The sequence below is a fragment of the Manduca sexta genome, chromosome 13 (genome assembly GCF_014839805.1).
Source record: "Manduca sexta isolate Smith_Timp_Sample1 chromosome 13, JHU_Msex_v1.0, whole genome shotgun sequence".
NCBI lineage: Eukaryota > Metazoa > Arthropoda > Insecta > Lepidoptera > Sphingidae > Manduca > Manduca sexta.
In genome coordinates, this window is record NC_051127.1 from 12,292,169 (window position 1) to 12,314,771 (window position 22,603).

Here is a 22,603-nt window from a genome sequence, read left to right on the forward strand (position 1 = left end):
ATTTTTCAACATACTCAAATGTTTATATTTTATGAAACTAGATCTAAAATTATTGACATTTGGCATTGACGAATGACGGTGTACTAGCTTTTTAAATCAATATTAAGGTGGACCAAGGAACTACTCCATTCAACCGTATGTATGACGTCATCAAGCATTTTTCGGTTTTTAATTTTTCTTCAAAATTAACTATTAAATAGTATTAAAAATACATAATCGAACTCAGAGTAGAAAAATTAAGAAACGTTATTTTTGTTTTAGGCACGTTAACATTTTGAAATGTTGTCAATTGTTAGAGAACATCGGGTACACTTTTAATCAACGAAACGTTCATAATAATGGCACGTTTACAGGGCCCGATTTCAAAATGTATGTAATTATTTATCCGAGCCTCATTCCACTATCGAATACTCTATTGAATCGGCAAACGAATTCGAAACGTTTCGTTTATGCAATGATTTCAATGTAAATATTAAAATGGAATTGCGATTTACGCGATCAAGTTTTTTGGACGTTTTTTAAACAAGTGTGTGGCCTGATAGTAAATATTGTCGAATCCAAACATGAAAACGATGCAACGCTTGACAGTTGCTAAAATTATGCCGGCATTGATCATACATCTACTTACACCCGAACGCAACTCAGAACAAGCTCCTCAACAATTCATATAATAAAACTCTTACTACACGAAGTACAATAACTCCAAAACAATTAGGGAAAATTTTTTCCAAACAAGAAACAACATTAAGAATTATATAACTTTCAACGTAAATTACTTTCCCCCTAAAATATTTCTATTTTACGACAACACGTTAATGCTAACGGTTTATTAAGGAAATTATCTTTTTCCTTACCTATTATATACCGTGGCCTATGAAGTAGCTTTCGGTAAAATATTTTTTGCTCGCGTAAAATATAAATATTTATTCAGTATTCGTTAGAAGAAATATATTATGTCTATAAACAGAATATAATAGGCCTTTGAAACAATGCCTTCGGGACAAGGTCATCGACCCTCTAAAGGTCATGAATAGCTTAAAATAGAATAAGCATAACAACACAGATACAAAATCATCATGAAACATTAATACTACAAATCGTAGCTAGACTGAAAATTACATTAAAAGATAAAATAAACAGATGTCGAACTCACAGAACCAATTTAACAATTAGTTTTTTACCACTAACAAAGATTGTAAATTAAATTTTCATGTCTATTGATATCGATAAAATGAAGCTATTTCTTTAAAATCGACTATTCCGAGTATATGACGCCAAAAGAACTTCCGTCTGTAAATTGTTTCGTCACAAGTGCGATAAGAAGCCAATTTCTCTGTACCGAATAGATGTCGGTCCTTGCATGTTTTATTCTTTACGGGCACGGCAAAATGACCCTAATGTACCTGATGGTAAGTTGAGTAGGGTCCAATAGAATGTCGATTAATAATAATAATAATATCAGCCCTGTATTATATACTTGCTCACTGCTGAGCACGGGCCTCTACTACTGAGAGGGATTAGGCCTTAGTCCACCACGCTGGCCTAGTGCGGATTAGAGACTTCACACACCTTCGAAATTCCTATAGAGAACTCTCTAGTTGTGCAGGTTTCCTCACGAAGTTTTCCTTCACCGTTAAATCGAACGATAAATTCACAAAGAATACACACATGATTTTAGAAAAATCAGAGGTGTGTGGCCTTGGGATTTGAACCTGCGGACATTCGTCTCGGCAGTCCGTTCCACACCCAACTAGGCTATCGCCGTCGATTAACGAGAGATAATTACTAAAATTGTCAAATTCTACCGTCCGTTCCTGTTGATTTTTCAAAATCATTCTTGTTTACAAACTTACTCCTGATTGTTAGAAACACAAAAAAGACAATCAAGGCGGACGAGCCTTCTCAAGTAATGTTTTATATACATGTGGAATGATTACTATTTATATAAATATTGTGTTTTTCGATTCTGCCATTGAAATCCTCGCAAGATCGATACTAAAGTCTTCGCTCCCAAAGGGAATACCCTAAAACAAATAATATCACCGTATACTGCAGACAGGTGACATACAAGTGCCTTTTACTACCAAAAGTTTAATGCAAGAGTTTGCAAATGTTACATTAAGATTAAGGTTTTTATAAAGTTCCAAAACCGAAATAGTTTCGGTGGAATTGCATTGAATGTACTTCGTCTCGAATGTCTTTTGTAAACTAAAATGTCGAAGTTATGTAAAATGTCATTACCGTTTCTCGGATATAGCTTGTTTTTCTGTATTTTTTACAACAGTCCGGTTGTTTTGCAACTTTGCAAGTTTTATACTTCTATCTGACCGTAATATGGGGAGATTGAATTAAAATTATGTTTCCGGATTTTATCACTGTTTTTATATTATATTTTTCTCTCGACGTTTCGAAGACTTTGCAGCCATCACCCCCCCTCCCAACCCTGTCACTGTAAAATATAAATAACCGCAATAAAACCCGGAAAACTGCCCCTCGATGGCGTATATATTGCATGCCCGGTACAACAGCGCTCTGAGGTCCTGGGTTCGAATCCCGGGTCGGGCAAAGTGATATTTGTGTTTTTCTGCTCAGTATCAGCTCGGAGTCTGGAATTTGTGCCCGATATGGCGATAGGCTCTCCCATATCACATCATGGGACGGAACACTTGGCGAAAAGTGGGTGCCCTAGTTGTATCTATGCATACCCTTCGGGGATAAATATGTTATGTATGTACACCCGGAAAAACAAAGTTTTATTTTATTATCTAACATTCGCGTAAAATATGTGGAGGTTATATTAGTGCATAGCTTTGCAACTCATTGTAGCTTTAATACCTTTGTCCGTAACTCCGTCTGGAAATACCTTTTCCGACTTCGACTAAAGGAAGCCACGTCAGCGCTTCGAATTGTATGTAGGTAAGTTGATTACTACATTTGTTGCACTTTCTTACCCCTTTCGACAATAAGGTGCCGCGCAGAACCTGACAACAACTTCTCAAAAACTTTACCGAAACAGTTACTTCATCAACTTAAACGAGTTCAGCAACAGTAATTTTGATAGTATAGAGCAGTTTCTTGGCAACAAATTTACATCGTCTCTGCTACACTTAAATCTAAGGGTATTTTTTCTCGCGAAGAATGTACCTTAATTGACGATGGTGGAGGAAGCGAGAAGTATACCAGAATCGTGCAAAGTGGCAATCCATAATCTGCCTACTCCTACGGGATAGCGGCGTGATACTATGTATGTATGTATAACAGTGCCTTATGGCTACCGCCGAGCCTTCATGGGGCAACTGGGCGGTTATTTTGGTGTGTATACCTTTGCTACCTCTAATTAAGACAAATAATTTCCTATATACATCCGTATTTTATTTAATATGTCGTTCGATGAGAGCGATGGCTCCAGCCGCACCCTAAAACAACATGCACGTGTTATTTTTGGACGCGATTCACATTAGCCGACCCAACATGGGAGAAATAATTAAAGGTTACTGCAGGCAGAATATACAAATCTTTAGACCTTATTTCAGATTGAATGATTAATGATTTGAAACGTGTATAATCAGCGTATACAGATCATTTTAGATTGCGTTAATAAATGAAAACATAGAGTCGTTCTCTTGAAAACAACACTTTACAAAATTATTATAGTAAGTTTCGAAGCTTAATATAAAAAAATCATTTTAATTTATAAACATCATACTTTCAGGCAGAAATACACTTACATACGCCATATTCGCACTAAACTACACAATGGTCAAAAAAAATTAAACTAGAATCAGGATTTTGACAAAACAGTTATTATTCATATATTATTTTTGGTACAAAGTTAGCAAAGGTAGAGACGAATATGCTGTTTCATTTAGTAACGCAATGTAACAATGACCCTGCATAGTAAACTGGGTGTAGCTAACTTCCGTTTCTGGATAAAGATTCAATTATTATTTTTCCAGGCATAGTGTTAATTATGGAAGTGGTATGGCCTATATTACGAATGCCAAATTTGATGCAAATCACATTTTTACTCTTCTCATTTATGATATTGGCATCTTTTACATACTATATTCTTACACACTCACACCCTTATGTTATAGGGGTAGGCAGAGACTAAGTAGCGTCACGTGTTTATGATCTTGACATATTTCTTTCCTCTTCCTCTTTCATAGTTCATCTCACCATACATTTTCTCCGGTTAAGGATGCTCCTAATCTCATCTTTGCGGAGATTATTTATTTGATCAATGTATGTTTACTTCGAGTACCCTCTTCCTACCGTATCATCTACGTTCACTTTATAAATATCTAGAATATTTCAACAATACATTGTCATATTTGTTTAAGCAATGAAAATAGCTAATATTTCTTCTTCTAGAAAGATATGTGGCAACTCCTAGCCTGTTAGAACCATAAATCTCAACTTTACCAGACCTCAAGCCACGTAAACAGGCCAAACAAAACATCACCTGCCTACGTATGCACGAAATATAGCTCACGCAAAAAAATGTACAGTCAAGTCACCATATTTACGGACATCTGGCGATAAACTGGTATAAACACGGTACGCTGCATTTCGCTTGGCTGGCATTACACGGCCACATACGGACTCTGCTAATGGCCGGGAATTGTGCGTGTTTCATGAATTTGCATGTCGTTAAAAATTCACACTTGGAAATTTATTTTATTTGTACAGCAAAACGAGAATTACGCGTCATTGGGCGCGCATTTCATTTTTTTCTCATTGTAAGCGTTATATAAATGATTTTAAAGTACTAATTTGTTTACAAAATGCTGGTGTTACCCACGGGTGGGATTTGCAAAGGTTATTATTTGTAACTACCATATGAATAACTCTCGCTTACGGTATTTTAAAACTAATAACCACCAGGATAAGAACGCATTTAATTTTAAACCCTTAACATTGTACCGATAGTTAATAATATTTTATCTCATAATTTTTAATATCATAATCTATATTAGTTAAATCAGAATACGTCTGCACTCTATAGTCCGGTTTGACGACAGAAATGAAGAAACAACATAACGTATCTAAACGAAATCGCATCCTGACGACTTACCAACTAGTAAACACTTTAAGAACATTCCCAAACATCGAGCGACACGTGTTGCACATAAATTGTTGCCTAGCAAGAGTTCATTTAACGTATTTGAGTATATATTCTACATCCTTACATATAAACAAAGTCTTCCTTCTTGTCTGTACGCGATAAACTCAAGAACTACCGAACTGAAATCGATGAAATTTATGGAGACAATTGATGAGACCCTCGGGAGAATATAGGCTACTTTTGATCCCGGGAGAATGTATACCGTGACATTTATTTTGTAAAAAGTTTTTTACGCAAGCGAAGTCGCGAACAAAAGCTATATCACAATCGTAGATCTACTCGTAAATTTGTTTTTGACGCTTCGTACTGACTTTTGCAGTGTAAAGAGAATTAGCTTGAAGCAGGCTCGTAGCCCTCCCAAAAGATGTTTGTATCTAATTAGAAAACTCGATGCTGGTATCACATGTTGAAAATAAACAAGATCTAAAGAAAGTTTGTTCCTTCGAGTACTACAAGCGACAAGTTGAAGAAGGAAAAACATGGAACAAAATACGGTGCTATAAGAAAAATAGCTTCTATAAATATAAACGTTTTAAATATTGCGAAAAAAATATAAAACACGAGTGAACAATAAAAACTATCAAAAGACTTTAGTAAGTTTTTGAACCAAAACGTAATTCAGTCTAACCAATAATAAAATTAACCAAAAAGAAACTTATTCATTAATATTATAAACTGCACATACAATGGTCCTAGTTCCAAATGACCTGCCATGCCAGCACCATATATTTAAAAATCTGATTAAAAAATTCCATTATTCCCATGGGAACAAATTACCAGAAAAAATACCGTATGTATTAAACCGGGACATGGTCTACCCAAGTGCCAAATTTCATCCAAATCCCTTTAGCCATTTTTGCGTTTACTTCTAACAAACATAGACATATTTTCACAAACATTCACATTTATAATATCAGTAAGATAGTAATAGTAACATAAGATAAACAGTGAAGATAAAATCAAGTACTCCACTTACTCATTTACTGCACTATGCAATTTCTAAATAAACCAACGTGAACACAAACATCTAATCAAATTTTATGAGACATAGACTGAAAATTGCATCGCAATAAATTCACGGTGGTGGAAATATTCCGGGATGAAATATCCCGGCATCTGTCGACATCAATCCCGGCAGTCGCGATGACACGCCGCGTCCCTAGCGTAAATACGAATTTACGTTTTTTATGTCATGAACTGAACGATTGAGCATTTCAATCATATCGATAAAATCTATAATAAAACTGCAGTGTGTATCATGTTTTATATTTTTTAAATCACCGATCTGTATCCTTATTTGTACGCCATTAAGGTGGAGAATGGGACGAAATGAAATTGTTTCTTAACACTCTTTTGAAGACCTCTGGCTGACATCGGTCAGCTAATGCAGCATAATGGGACCGTTACTATCGTAGGCCTAGGTTGTGCAGTGCATGAGCCCCTAAGCCAGGGGGCCCCTGGACTTAGCTTAGAAACTTTTGTTTAGGTCACCCTACTGTGAGAATTAGCATCTTACCTACCAAAAAGTACACACACTAGGGCACGGGAGGGCATTATTTTTTCGTTTGTTTTGCACCAGAGCCCTTGATTACCTAGATACGCTACTGAATTGGATAAAAACAAAATTTCTTCCAAGATACCTTCTAATAATAAAACTACGAAATTCAAGGAAAACCTTAACTTTATGACGCCTAACTTGTGATTTCAGGCACGTTAAATGAAGGTAAATAAAAATCAGGTATATATTAGTTTCAACACATTTAGTTATGATCTTAAATATATATTTTTATATTATCCCAAAAGAAAAGAGAATTAGTAACCCCAGAGAAATAATAAATTTCTTTTTGACGATAATGAGCTTAAGAATATTAAGTACTTTTGATCGTCAAACTTAACTTTTTTACCCGTGCCGTCGAGCGTCAACCAAAAGACATTTCCTTATAATTTTTCCTCATTATTAGACAATATATCGCATTTACGTAGGTATGCGTCAATAGCTCTACATACTAAAGTAATAAAGCTTATGAATATATCTATACAATGACGTACCGATAGAATAAACTCATGCAGCGATTGTTGCCATATTTGTTATTATATTAATTGATGTTATGTCGTATTTCACTGAACAGAAATTATAACTACTACATTGACAAACCAGACCAATATAGAAATGTATGTCACATAATGATTTACTTTGTTTATTTACTGCTGCTATTGCGAGAAATACCAAGAAATATTATGTGTAAACTGCGCTAGGTAAAGGCCCAATAAGTACGATTAATTTTGTCAAGCTTATTTTCCGTCTCTTGATGTGATATTCTAAGCATCTAGCGCTATACTGCCGTGCTAAGCTCAAAAGCGGTATCTCAAAAAAATCTTAATTTTTATGTCGTCAGATAGCTTAAAGAAATACCCATCTAATGAACTTACCTAAATAACGAAATCTTGTTAAGAACTTGTCAAAAAAACCTTAAAAGAGTTTCTTTATCTCAGTTTCACATACAAAACTACGATTATTTCGAAATAAGGTTTACCTGACATACCGCTATTGCGTTTAGCACGGCAGTATAACAGATACTAATCAAAGTCCAGATGACGGAGGTATGTTTTTTCAAAACAAAGTTAATTAAATTTTGTCTGATCTGAAAATTGAACCTAGAACCACGTATCAAACGACGTAGTATTTAAAATACTTTATTCATAATATAAACGAATATGCAAAAACTCTGAACATATTTTGAATAAATCCAATACTTTTTGCACTAATATACTCACTGAACTGTGAAAACTAACTTTTTGCGTTGCAAATGCTGAGTGAGTGGGTTCAATTCGAAATCGTTGACTTACTTTCCATCGTGAAATTAAATAAACTGATGTTGATATTATTGCCAGCCAGCTGTCCACAATGTGGTTTCATTTAATATAACGTCATTCTGTTGAATAATTTGGTTTCATACGAAAATTTGCAACTTTTTTGGTAGTGTGAATTACGTATAAGTAACCAGGCTTTTGCTCGCTTTTCCTTCGCGATAAAGATAGCGGCGATAGCCTAGTATAGCGGCGATAGCCTAGTTGGGTGTAGAACGGACTGCCGAGACGAATGTCCGCAGGTTCAAATCCCAAGGGCACACACCTCTGACTTTTCTAAAAATCATGTGTGTATTCTTTGTGAATTTATCGTTCGCTTTAACGGTGAAGGAAAACATCGTGAGGAAACCTGCACATCTGAGAAGTTCTCTATAGGAATTTCGAGGGTGTGTGAAGTCTACCAATCCGCACTAGGCCAGCGTGGTGGACTAAGGCCTAATCCCTCTCAGTAGTAGAGGAGGCCCGTGCTCAGCAGTGGGCAAGTATATAATACAGAGCTGATATTATTATTATTAAAGATTTTCCGATATAAAAGTTCCACTTTATATCTTTCCGGAATTAAAGGGAGCCTATATTTTAAGTCAGACTTCTAGCAATACATTGTCGAAAACTATATTTAATTCCATGTGGTAGTTTTTGCGCGACGCGTATACAAACATACAGAAAGACTAAAGTTCTATAAACTGCTGTTTTGGCTTCTGTTGCTCTAATAAAAAAACCTTATATTCATTTTTCTTCAATATTTATAATTTATAGACATCGGCCTGTTACAATTTTATAATGTAAAGATTAATGCAGTATTTTTATTCATAAATGCGAGTACAGATAAAAGCTTTTACATGGTCACCGATAACTATTCCGGTACATGTGTGTATCCGTTTACATACTCATTAATCAACCTTCCTGTTTCATTTGCACCCCGAGACGTACCTTCCAATGTCTATAAGGAAAAATAATGGCGTAAATCCCCGCAAGGAGCAACGTGAGATAAATAATAATACCCCGTGAATCATTATTAGAATCCCATTACAATAACCTTATAAGGCATCATTCAATCCTCGTTATATTCAATCAGAGCATTGTGGAATGAATGAATGCATACTACTAGCCGAATTTTGGCCACACAGGCCAATCTCAACTAAGATCAGCCAGGTACGCAGATATTATAGTGCACAAGTGTGTGTGCGCAAGACACAAGTGCACTCGCAGTTCCTTACTTTTATAGTCCGCTGAGACGACAATTCCGACATGACTGGAAAGAGATCAGGCGCAGGAGCAACGGCTTTTTGTGCTTTCCATGGCGCGGGGGTATCTGACTTTTCGAAAGTTAAGTGTGCTTTCTTTGTAAATTGTCGCTTGCTTAACGGTGAAGGAAAACATCGTGAGGAAACCTGCATATCTAAGAAGTTCTCTATAATAATTTCAAAGGTGTGTGAAGTATACCAATCCGCACTAGGCCGGTGTGGTGGACTCAGGCCTAATCTCTCTTAGTAGTAGAGAAGGTCCGTGTCCAGCAGTGGGACAGTATGTAATACAGGGCTGATATTATTATATTAAATTATTATTAAAAGGAAGAAGAATAAATAAGTTGTTCAGATCAAAAAAATCCATTTAATCGCAGCTGTATTTCCTAAGTGTGTTTATATAAAAACATTTTAGTTTACCATAAACAAGAAAACAATTATAATGGAAAACTGAATAAACAATTGTTATCAAATTTAACATTCTACATCAACAATAATAAATCACCTCCTACCCACGTCTCAACTCGCATATATCTAGAAAGGAAAATGTTACCTACCTGTATGATAATATGGCTTGTTAACAGTGAAAGAATGGGTTATTTGCCTATATTTGATTTTGTGATTTTTTTCATATGTAACAGTACAAAAGTAATACAAAAGAAATGTTTCTGTGAAAACAGAATTAAAATTAGATAAGAAAACAAGCAGTAATACAAATTTCAAATATTGCTACGTGCAAGAGTACAAGCGGAGTAGGGATATCGCTCCACCTCTTTCTTTCACACGCATTGTACTGCACGATGACGTCACATGCAAGTACTTCGTCCCTTTTCTGTTTTTGACACTCACCTCTAGTATCTAATTTCAATGGCTTATAACTTGTGGATTATTCACCAGATTTCAATGATTTCTTCTGTTTAGAATTTATACAACGTCTATATTTTATTAAAGTTATAGTATTGTATATAAAAAAGTCAAATACCCTAACACCATTTTAGAAATCAGCATATTCGAATAAATAAAACCTTCAACTTCACATGTGTAACCCATTTAACAAAATCATATTTACAAAATCTATTATAAAATTTAATTAACGATTCATTTGCGCATCGACAATGGACGCATATTTAACTATCAACTGGATCTAATAAATGTCTGTTTAGTAACTAAATCAATGCCCATTCAAATAATGGATTATAATTTGTAGTTCGGAAACAATGGTTATTAGTATCGATTTAGGCGTGAATCGATTGAATGACTTTCAATCATTCGAATATTCATTTGAAACATTATTTACAAGTGCACTTGTACTATATTACTTCCGTGTAGAAACATGAGTAATAATATGCTTAATTGTTTTTTTCAATTGATTTGATTTAGCACACAATTCGACAAACCGCCATTTTCAAAAAACGATCGCAATCGCTTTTTCCGTCTATCTCAAAAATTGACCAATCGGAACAAAGATTTATTGACACGCTTACAAATGAATCATTTTGAATGGTTAATTCTTAGAATCGTATTGAAGATTTATTAAAAACGAATGTAAGTCGTAAATTATTTTAATCTAATCCACGGACTGTCCCCATCAGAACCACGAATCTCTTATCATAAATACTAAGTGTAAAGTGTTAAACACAACTGGCTGAATCATTTTCGATGAAATTTAGTATATTATATTATAGTTATAGGCCGCTTTTCATTCTGTAGTGCAGTCATACTTTTATCCCGCGAAAGGACATTCAACCGGAACCGCGAAATAATTATTAACCCTGTGTTGGCAAGTTCCCAATACACAACGCTTTTCCAACAAAGATGAGATCCGCTATCAGTAGTGGCACAAAGTGTGATTGCAAGTACGTAATTTACGACACCGTGTTAATAAGGGATTAAGTTTGAAATGTGTCAGTCCTAATTTGGCTTTACACCGCGTGACATACAGGGCCCTTATTCTGTATGATAGTGTAAACGCGTTACGCGGCCGTGTCATGTTATCTTCGAGAAATGTGCGTGGAATGGTATTCTGTAAGCCAAATTTCTATAGTCCTAAACATGATGCGTTGTGTTACGTGCTTGTTACGCACTGTTGAAATAACGTGCGGGATAGAGAATAAGGTCCCTGAGATAGTTGGTTATGGCGCGTTAACAAAACTTTTGGAAACTATATATTCGAAATTTATAATACATGTCATGAAAAACAATTACGCATGATATTTCTTCAATATGTTATCTTTGCTTTGGTTGTTTCATTTTTTAATTGCTTCATTCATTTCATATGCCACTAAAATTGTCGATTCCATGCATCTTCTCCTAAAGTAAACATCATTTTAATTTGCAGAAAACACTTTTGATAGATAATTTAATAAGCAAAATTTTGGTAGCTAACCATTTCCAAACAACATAAAATTGTTTTTATTTATAAAATATTCGTAAATCTTCCATACATTTATGGCGCAACTCGAGCGCCATAAATGTATGGAAGTGATGGTCAAGGCCACTTGCCCGAGAGAAGGCCCTAAGCCTTTGAAGTGTCAGTTATGATGATTTGATGCGATTGTATATAGTATTGTGCGCATTATAATCGAAGCACCTGCTGAAAACCTAGTCAAGAGATAAACAAGTTAATATATCAATAAGAAATAATTTGGTTTTTTATTAGTCATTTTAGAATCGGAAAAACTCTCTGCAATATTAAAACGCAATACAACGGTAATATACAATGTTGCTTGGCGGCAAAAATACACATAGCGCTGATACCTACTCACTCATACTGTCTTATACGAGAGACCTACCACGTACCCAAGAGCACGTACCTCTTTTCCAAAGTTATGTGTGAATTCTTTGTAAATTATCGCTTGCTTTAACGGAGAAGAGACAACATCGTGATGAAGCCTGTATACCTGAGAAGTTCTCCATAAGCATTTCGAAGGTGTGTGAAGTCTGCCAATCCGAATATGTCAGGATGGTGACCTAAGGCTTAAATCCTCTCAATAGTAGAAGAGGCCCGTGCCCGGCAGTGGGAACTGTCCCAGTATTATATACTATGTAATACACGGCTGGTATTATTAAATTAATCTAGTATATAAATTACAAATTGTAATAAGCACGATTTTAATCTTCAACAAAGCCCACAGTCTAGTGCATCCTTAATCCGCTTAAGATTTTTTTTTTGCATATAAAAAGCACTCAATTTGAAATGATTTAAAAAGTGTTCCATTAATCTTGGACCGACAGACAAAATCTGTTTAAAGCCAAATTTGATACAGAAAACATTCATTACATTAAAATACTCTAGGTACCTGCATAGGTACAGTCACTCACGTAAATAGCTAAACAAATTCAAACCTTAAAATCGGCTCTTGAGCATAATATTCATACGGGTACTAAAAACTCCGAAAAAGTCAAAGTAAGTTAACAGTACCCTTAACCGACGAAAATACATACATAAGAACTATGAATACTGAAAAGGCGAGAGATGTTTGTAGATCGTAGCATGTGGTATTCCATAGTCTATGTCTATCCCTACGAAATGAGGACCTAACTTGTTATGTATGTATACATAAGAAGCATAAACTTTCAATTCAAACTAAAAAGTTTTAACACTAAATTTAAAATCAGAATATAACCGGTACAAATAGTAAAAAATTCATAGCATGGACGATTTCATGTTCTAATTTTAAAAATCGTTCGCAGTATAAGCACGTAGTGAAGAGTCCATCGGAATGGTTCGCGAGATTTCCACGATCAAGATAAGGTACGTGGCCGCGTTACGTCATTTGACATCCTTGTGGTTACATATAGACGTTTAAAAGAATCAAAGAAAAAAAATAAAAGAAATAAGATTCCCAGGAGTCCTAAATATATTTTCTTATGTTTACGCGAATGTCAGACACCATGAAGGCTGCAAAGTTTTCGAAACGGCGGAAGAAAATTATCATATAAAAAACCACGATAAAATGTAAAAATTGTTTTATTCTGAATATGGATAAAGTAAATATTTTATTCACCGTTTATAAAAAACAAGATTCACTGAATTGCAGAGCGTTTAATAAATTATGTACCTACATATTTTTTCCATACAACAAACAAATAAAATTTACAAATAAACATCCCTCTAATGCCTCATAAACTAATTTTTGGCTTGCGTTCTGCTGTTTGGCAGGAGAAATATTTGGTACCTCATACTTAATCAAACGGACCTACCATTTAACATCTTAGTAACATAAAAGCGAAAGTTGTCAAATTGTTTGAATGTTTATTAGATATAAACGCAGAAACCGCTGAACGGATTTTGATTAACACAAAGCAATTTTTAACCCAGGTAATTAGAACTTTTATATCGAGATAATTATTTTTACGCAGATAGATACGCGAGCTACACCTAGTATATAATCATGTTTTTTTTCCGTTTATAATATCGATGCATATCATAACGTCGTAGTATCATGATTTAAATCTCCGCCATGATTTACGATAGGCCTAATAGCACTAGATTTGAACTTGTTATCTTGATTGGACATTGACTTCAATTCGACATGGCATAATCTGATCGGATCAGTGACGCGGTAATATACATTTTGACATTGTTATTATGCCCCTATTATAAGAACATGTTATTGTACGAATGCCATAAGCAACCTTCAAATTCGTTGACAATTAATCGATAATGTTATTGTTACACCTTTATTATTATTATTATTATTATCATTAAAATAAACTTGTTGCTAAAGTATACTTTTGGTTTTAAGTCTTTAAATACCTGCATTGTATAAGGTCAGTTGGATATTTGTGCAAAGAAATATTAAGTAGTATATAAATTGAAACTTTTGCAGAGGTAAGTCTGTATCTCACAGTGTTAACTTGAGAAAAAAACATATTATTGCCACGCTTCTATTGTAACGCGAGCCATGCTATTTTACTGATTACAATTTAAATGCGCGCGCGTTTTGCCCGCGGGGTTCACGCGCTCTGATTGGCGGAACGCGCATGTCTCCTCATTAGACGCCAATGGTCGTAAATTCTCGTATTTACCAGAGGTTTGAAGCGACGAGGCTACCCATTACAGCAGTTATTATTTTTGATATAGCATATGAAAAAAATAATATAAGTATTTACCTCTATTATAAAAAAAAATATGGTTATTTATTTCGATCTACCTCTAAGTCATGTCAAACGTTCTCGCGAATATTAAATTATTGAAATACTTTATGTTAAATATAATATTTCGTGATATTATATAATTTATTTTCAATCAAATGTTAACCCAGTTCAATATCTTGTTACAATAAGCCTGAGGCAAGGTGAGAAGCAAAATAGAACGCTTGTTTAGACTTGAACTTGATCATTGAACAAACAAGAGGTTCGAAATTCGAAGTCGATTATCAAGTGTGCGCTACAAACAACATTATTATGTTGAACTAAATTGGAAAACAATCTGAATCTATATAAATAATATTAACAAAGAACATAAATAATACAAAGATATAATATTCCATTGGTATTCTATTAAAATGTAACTCTGTAGAAAGAGACAAAGCGATTTATTGGCAATACCTGTTTCTTTTATATATATAAATATTTGTGTAGTGTAAAAATTGATGTCTGTACTACATACACACACTCACACTTTTTATCCCCGAAGCTGTAGGCAGAGGCGCATCTAATGCACCCACTTTCCACCAACCGTTTTCCATCCCGTGATTTATATTTTAACTTCGCAAAACGATTCGCGCTAGTAATAGGTAATTTATTAAACATACCTTCGCCCGAAACAGACCTTTGGCTGTTATTCTTTGACCCTTTGGATACAGACTCAACTCCAGCAAATTCCAAACATAATAAATAATTATGTTAATATTTTCATAATAATTTAGATACAAAGTACGATAAGAAGATAAACGGATGTAACACAACGAATATCAATGAAATAGAGATGTTATCATTGAACAAATAAATTAACTTTGACAAAGATTAAGTGGATAGTCTTCCTATACGAAACACTATGGTCAGTCACGTTCAATAGACGTTGACGTAAGCCGTAACACTACATGCATAAATTGGAATGGATTCCAATATAAAAAATGCCAATTATTTTTATAAATGGTAATCTATACTTATAAATGCGAAAGCATTGGTGACCGTTATGGTTTTACAACTGAACCAGTGAACAGATTTCAATGAATATGGTATGAAGATAATTTGAGACTTGAAAATATATAGGCTACTATTCATCTCGCGAAAAATATATCGGGATTTTAATGCGGAAGAAATTTGTACACACGGGCGGCACCTCGAGCAAAAGCTAATTATGAATTATGCTAACGATGAATCATAACCCCCTCTGCTCGATAACCTATTATATAAAGTAATCTAATAACAAAGTATGCCGGCTATTACGTCCCTGGTGGAGAAAAATCTAAAGCATCTTGGTATCCGCTAAAACGGACATCTCGAGAAGTTTATTATTAAGATATGACTACTATAATCCTAGGTCCCTTCGCAATAACGTGAAGAAGCATCTTAGTAGGCCGGCATGAATGTGTCGAATGGCAAGAGATAGCCGTCTGTTACCATTCGATTCTTTATTTGAACAGCATCACGCTTACCATCAGGTGCAGTGCAGTCGTATCAAGAATTAAAAAAATTACAATCAACCCCAAGATGCGGGAATAAAAATCCGCGCAAATGATCATTCACAAAACATACACACGCGTTTCCATTATGACCAAAAGCACCCCAGGCTAAATATTGGCGTATTGCAATCCAAACTAGCATAACAGATATATTCATTCAGGCATTTCATGAGGTGCGCTTATGCGGCCAATCAGACGAACCGCGGCAACCGCATATTATTTAATGACGGTCATGGTTATCATTATCAGGCATTAAAATAAGTGGCAATTTGTAATGATAGGTATTTGGGTATCTCTAATGGTCAATCCGATTTAGTTTTGTCGATCAAATAGTTATTGCAGTTGCAGTAAACACAATATTCAGCGAATTAATTTAATGTTCCACTGTTAGGTACATTAATCTGCATAAATTTTAGGTATACGATTTTTTTATAAGAGCAAGGCAAAGTGGTCTCACTGCCCTTGATAGTGAGTGGAGTCCAATAGAATGTCGACTGACAAGATATAGTTTCCCCGCAACAGTCGAGGCTTTTATGTCGATCTGTTGGAACCGGATATACACAGTTTGATCCCGACACACCTTCGTGGGCCCCTATGACGGGTTTTAACACCTTGTGTACGTTGGAGCGGATATAATTTATCCTACCACTAGCATAAAGTTTGTAACCTAAAAACATACTAACATTGCTTTCGCGAAATGATAACAATTTAGTTCTATCTGATTCGCGCCGTTTTGTTAATACACGACAACGAAACATTTCATTTCAAAATACCTGTACAGTCAGCCATTCCTCCTTGTCAATATCAAATTAACACGACTAAGTTACTCCGTACAAATTACAGCACTAATTGAATTGTAAAGCCAGAAAGCAATATACATCACTTAATCATATCAGCGACGTACAGACAAATGTAATATTAATTAGCATTCAAACACACCAACGTTTATTTTGAAATGAAATATCTTCACAGTTACGTGCAGTATAATCTACATCTTCATGTTATACAGAGCCATTTTGATATTGCGTTAATAAATGAAACCACATACTTGTCCTCTTGAAAAGAACATTTTAAAATAAGTAAAGAAAACATTTAAGTTTCAAAATTGACAAAATCGGTTTAGTAGTTCCCGAGATTAGCGTGTTGAAACAAACAAACTCTTCAGCTTTATATATTAGTATAGATATGCCGATCCATTGCCACGTGAAAGGACGAGCCAAAATTCAAATTTCGTAAATAAGTATTATGACTTAAACTTACACAGAAAGTAGAACGAAAAATCTAACATGTTACAGAAAAAATAAAACACCAAATTAAAGGAAATGGAGAGAGCTAACATCGATATCACGGCAAGGAACAAACACAGTGCAGGAATTTCGGCGATATTGGGTCAAAATCGGCCAAAGCAAATTACGACGGGCCAGCGCAACGGGCTCGGTAAACGTTTGCCTTTCTCTGCTATAAAGCTGGCAGAACAAACTTCCACAAACAGTCCCGTGTCAGTTTCGACTCCTTGCTACCTTAGCCTGGATCTAGTGTTGACCTAAATCCTCTAACGGCCGATTCCAACAAACTAACCCAACAGGTTAATTAGTACCTACGAGTTAATGGAAACAATAATCCCACCAAAATAAGTCACCTGCAAGTATGTCAAACAAAGTTTACTCTGACTGGCCCATAACCTAAAAAGATCGCTGGAAGTCAAAATTTGCCGGCTTCTTGGAAACACTTGTACGATAACACGATTCAAAATACTCGCACAAACCGTATTACTTATAAAATTTCGCAAAGCTATGCTTAGTTAAAACACAAATTTACTCGATCAGCTGTAAGTCAAAACCCGCCATCTTGCCTTAATAAGGTTTAAACTAGGAACCGGTAATGTTTTTGACATCTATTTAAGCAATTCTTAAGCACCTCTTAACGCTAAAACAAGTTTATAAAGAAGACTGAAAATGTACATTTATATGTGTAATGTATGGTTAATAATTTGATTGACACCTTCAATATTGCTAAACCTGATTGAAATTGACTTAATGTTAAGCAATTAAAAACAATGACGAGTAACTTTCAAAATGTTATTGAACTGAATTTCTTTATAATTATTTCAAAATGACTACCGATGCCAATACCGTCACTAAACCTATAATAAAAAAAGAAAAATTTAAAAACATATTAATTACATTCAGCACGACAAGCGAAACCGATACGCTTGATAATATTTATAAGTTCATGCTTTTTCTTAGAATTTGGCATTCATTTTAAACAAAGCATTACATAATTAATGAACGCAATTTGTAAATGGTAATTCTGACGATTATAAAGTTAATGAAATATTCAACATATCGTATGGAAACGTACAACCGGTTCCTGTATCTGAACGAATAACGAACAATCTGAAACTGCACGACGCAATAAAGATAGGTGAAGCAATAACACGAAAGAGGCGGTTTTAATTCTTTTATAAAGGCTCGATGAAATGTACTCGCATGTGATCGCATCAGCAATAAACCTACTTATTCTCTGTATGACTTTGTGAAAAACATGTAAACACCAAACTGGTTAACATTTATTGATAAACAAACAATAACATTATGTCATACCCCGAACCACGTCCCTATAATAATGTTATTATCATTACGTGATACAGTTAAACTTTCGTAACATCTTTATGTCATCAAGTAATGTGATAAGTTTTATTTCAAACCCATTAAAAATCGATGTAGTTTAGCTTAGCATCACTGCATTTTCAAATATTCACTACCTGAATGCAAAGCGCTATTCATCCATCACTCTATAAACACTAGAAGCTATACGTATTTCACTGTCAGTAAAACTTGTTCACCATAACAGTCATATTTTGAAGGACACAAGAAGCCACTATGTCAACCGTGTCGAATTCTTGGTCTAACATCAATCAGTTATCTACATAGTCCAATTTGTTAAAATTTCTAATTATATATTTATAATTTTTATTTAATTTATTATTTTTAATTTTGTTTTTTATATTCGAACCCTGCTGTAGACTTCGTTATTAACCTACAAACAAATTGAGATAAACACAATTTACGTAAACAACGAATGTGTCACTGTAAGATCTATTCAGTAAACATAATTTTACACAAATGACTCATTGTTTATGCGTCAATAATACATCCCACAAAGACGCACTTACAGTTTCATGCCGTAACGGGTAATTTCTTGCGCATAGATGCGCGCGCAAGTTTTCCTGATAATTATAGTATAAAAGACACGGATTTCAGCTAACACCACAATTCGTCACCAGCTAGCCAGCAATAAACACCACATTATTTATATTGAAGATGTCTTCATTAAATATGTGCGTGTTCGTGCTGTGCTTCATCCTGCTCGCTGTTACAGAAGGTCGTGTTATTAGGACCAAAGAGTTCCCGTTACCAGCCGAGGGCATCACCATGGAGTTCTTAGTGAAGGATAAATCAGATATGGCTCATCCTTTATCAACATTGAAGATTGATATCGACCACCTAGTGAAGAAAATTACGGTGACCCAATCAGTAAACTTTCCGAAAGAACAAGATTTTAAACGAAGAACTCATCCGATTGTGACATTGGAGGATCGTTTCGGAGTTAAAGATGGCAAATGTCCTTCTGGACGTGTACGAAGGTTGGGAATTTGCGTTCCTGATGACGACTACTAAATTATACTTGATAATCGAACGTGTTTAATCGACAATAGCCGCTGTAAAGTTAAGTGTACACTAGTGTTGTGATTAGAGCAATACCTTAAATCATGTGTCTTTAAGATCTACAATCCTCGAGTGCCTTCAATCCATAAGTCGATGTTGAGCCGTAAGTTCTGGTTGAATACTTATTGTTTAAAAGGTCAGCAAAATACTAGCTTTATAAAAACAACTTATGGAAATAAATAATGAGTATACAAATACGTTTGATAATCATTTGTAATCTGAATTACTATAAGAACATCCATAATGTTTTTTGAATAATTAAAAATATGCATTTCATAAATACCTTGTATATTATAAACCTTATTACACTAATGGACAGTTATAACATACCACTTTCCGGCTCAAACGTAACAAATAAACACTATCTCATCTGAAATGCAGAAACAATTTGTTGAATTAATAATTTATTCCTAACATCTGCATTCTGCAAACGATTCCGTCTGCTGCAAACTCTTTATCCTGCTGGAACGTGGAATAAAATAGCACTTGAACAAATTTTATGAAGCTAAAAGAATGTATAATGAAACAGGTTATAGTAAAAAGTATATATGCTCGAAGCTTTCTTGTGTTATCGATTTGACGTATGAATCCAATGATTGTATTTTTCTAAATTCAATTTAAAATTTACTTTTGTCCTTTTTATTAATAACGTTATTAATAATGGTTATTGTATTTATCTTAACATTCTTAACAATGCTTCCAAGTCTATTACGTGGGACGGAAAAATCACATGTTTGCCGAATTTCACCATTCGAATCAGAAACTTCTTATTTTCAAACCAGATATGACTTAACTAACAACAAAATGATTCATCAGAATCCCATCTAAAATATACCTAACTCGACATAAAAAAAGACTATACTCTTAATTCAAAGCCTGAATGAAGAAGACATTTACAATGTTCATGGAAATAGGACCCTAGTGACAATATTCACCTAAAATTAGATCCTAGTGTGAAATGTCAATCTATTCAATTCTGCTTCTCGATACAGAAACTGAAAGTTATTCATTACACAACCCCACCTTTCCCCTTCCAATGGAACCGTCAAAGCTATTCAATAACATTGTATCTCAAGTTTGTTTTGTCAACTCACTCAATTAGGCGTGAGTTTGTCGCGAAGTAACAGCGTTCAGTGCCAACTCAGTTGTTTTTTTTATAAACGGCACAAACTTTACGCAAATCTGTGAGGTGCTTGGAAAAGCTATTGGAAAATACAAGCGCCCCTACAAAGTTATCTGAAAAGTTTTTGTATGGCGAAACTTTTAATTATTGATTTGACGACTAGCCAGTTAGCGTTGGACGTTGGAAATGAAAACTTTGAAATTAAAAGTTATGCATGTGTAAGAGGGTCATGGCGATGTAATATGAGAGGGGCTATGGATCATGTATATGAGAGTATTCATAAATTAAGAACGTATTTAAATATATTTTTTTTTACTTTTAAACTTGAAATACAAAATGTTAAGCTGCCTTTTAAGTGGATAAGTAGGGCGTGCCTCATTACACAAGCATTCGATTCTAGTGGAATAAAAACTGGAACAGAAACTTATGTAAGCACGCGTTTTATTTGTTCATACATTTTTTTACATGTAAATATTCTACTAAAACGTGACGGGGGACTTCGGATCTGAAGTATTTTCAATCATAATCCCTTGGCTGCACTGAACTTTGTGGTTTTGGTTAGCGAAAACTTAGGTTTTTACCCCCTATAATGGGAAACCGCCTTGCGTTCCTAGCTAACCACTAAGGAATCCAACCAGTCAGAACATTTTGACACCGGAACGCGTTTTGTCAGAAGGAGTCACTAGCCTAAATTTTAGGATATATGCAATCGTCATTCTCCAATTAAAAATGTATCCTGTACCGTCGATATTAAAGTTTAAATTTCAAAGAACATTAGCCTTCGCGTGAGCCGAAGTCGTGTACAAGACAGATAAGACCACTACGCTATTACTCTGTAGTCGACTTTCGATGTGAGGTCGATGCAACATACTTTTTCAAGCCCGTCGCATCATTTGGCTTAGGTCTTACCACCGACCGCCTGCATGACGTTAATCCCTTGGGGAGTCTCCAAATACTATACTCTGAAAGAGGTCAACCTGGATTCTAGACCGAATGACATACGTGTTTTAAAATATTGTTCCTTTTTTTTCTAAAATGTAATACTGTTGTTACTTTCGTTTTGTTTTGAGATTATGTGCGATTAACTACTATAATATCTATACAGGTGGATTTAAGCTATTCTTATGATCTTGCTGTGTGTAAAAAATCCAGTGTACTTTTATATTATTAAATAATCTTGTTTATATTTAGACGATATATAAAAATAACGTATAATAGGGTAAATCGCTTGACGCAATAGATGAGAGTCGCCTACATGTTTCGTTTTTTTGCTATGCGCTACAAGTCAATTATATAGAGGGCGGCGGTATATATGGAATGTTCATTTAATTTACTGAAAAGTGGGTTAAGGTTTAACAATTTACTATCTATTTTTTTTAAAATCCTCATGACAACCTATCAATAGGAAAGGAGTAAATCATTACATGCTACTTGTTTTGGAAATCGAGATTTCAAAAACAATACACTAACGACCATAAATTTTTAAACTAAAAAAGTAAACAATGCTATATTACTTTGTTCTAATCCCAATCAATTGTGAATGCTCCGACGTAACCACAAGTTGTCGGTTACCACATAACTTCTAGTTTATACTGTACTATTGACCGTATTGCTACGTATAGTAAGATTGATTTTAATTTGACGAATAATATATGAGGAAGCAGTACCGTTGATATATCTCGCCTAGCTATTATAAACTAAATACTGTTGACAACCGTGCTTCCGTTGTGATATACTCGATAATTCGATGATTAACATATATATTTGTACATAAACAATATTTATTTTATAATATAAATTCTAACACAAAAAGATTAAACAAAATCTGGTAATAAATCATAAAAATTATAATAACTTCAGAAGAAAGAGTGAGTGTCAAA

General features: G+C 34.5%; 1 protein-coding gene across 1 annotated transcript; it reads left to right on the forward strand.

Annotated features, from left to right (window-relative positions):
* Nucleotides 1-19,082: 19,082 nt before the first annotated feature.
* On the forward strand, nucleotides 19,083-19,880 carry LOC119189228. Its single transcript, XM_037438316.1, has one exon. The coding sequence runs from the start codon at nucleotides 19,196-19,198 to the stop codon at nucleotides 19,550-19,552; it is 357 nt and encodes a 118-aa protein (XP_037294213.1). The 5' UTR covers nucleotides 19,083-19,195; the 3' UTR covers nucleotides 19,553-19,880.
* Nucleotides 19,881-22,603: the final 2,723 nt, after the last annotated feature.

Excerpts from the sequence above, each read along its gene's own strand:
- LOC119189228 (XM_037438316.1), top strand. The coding sequence starts at position 19,196 with ATGTCTTCATTAAATATGTGCGTGTTCGTGCTGTGCTTCATCCTGCTC.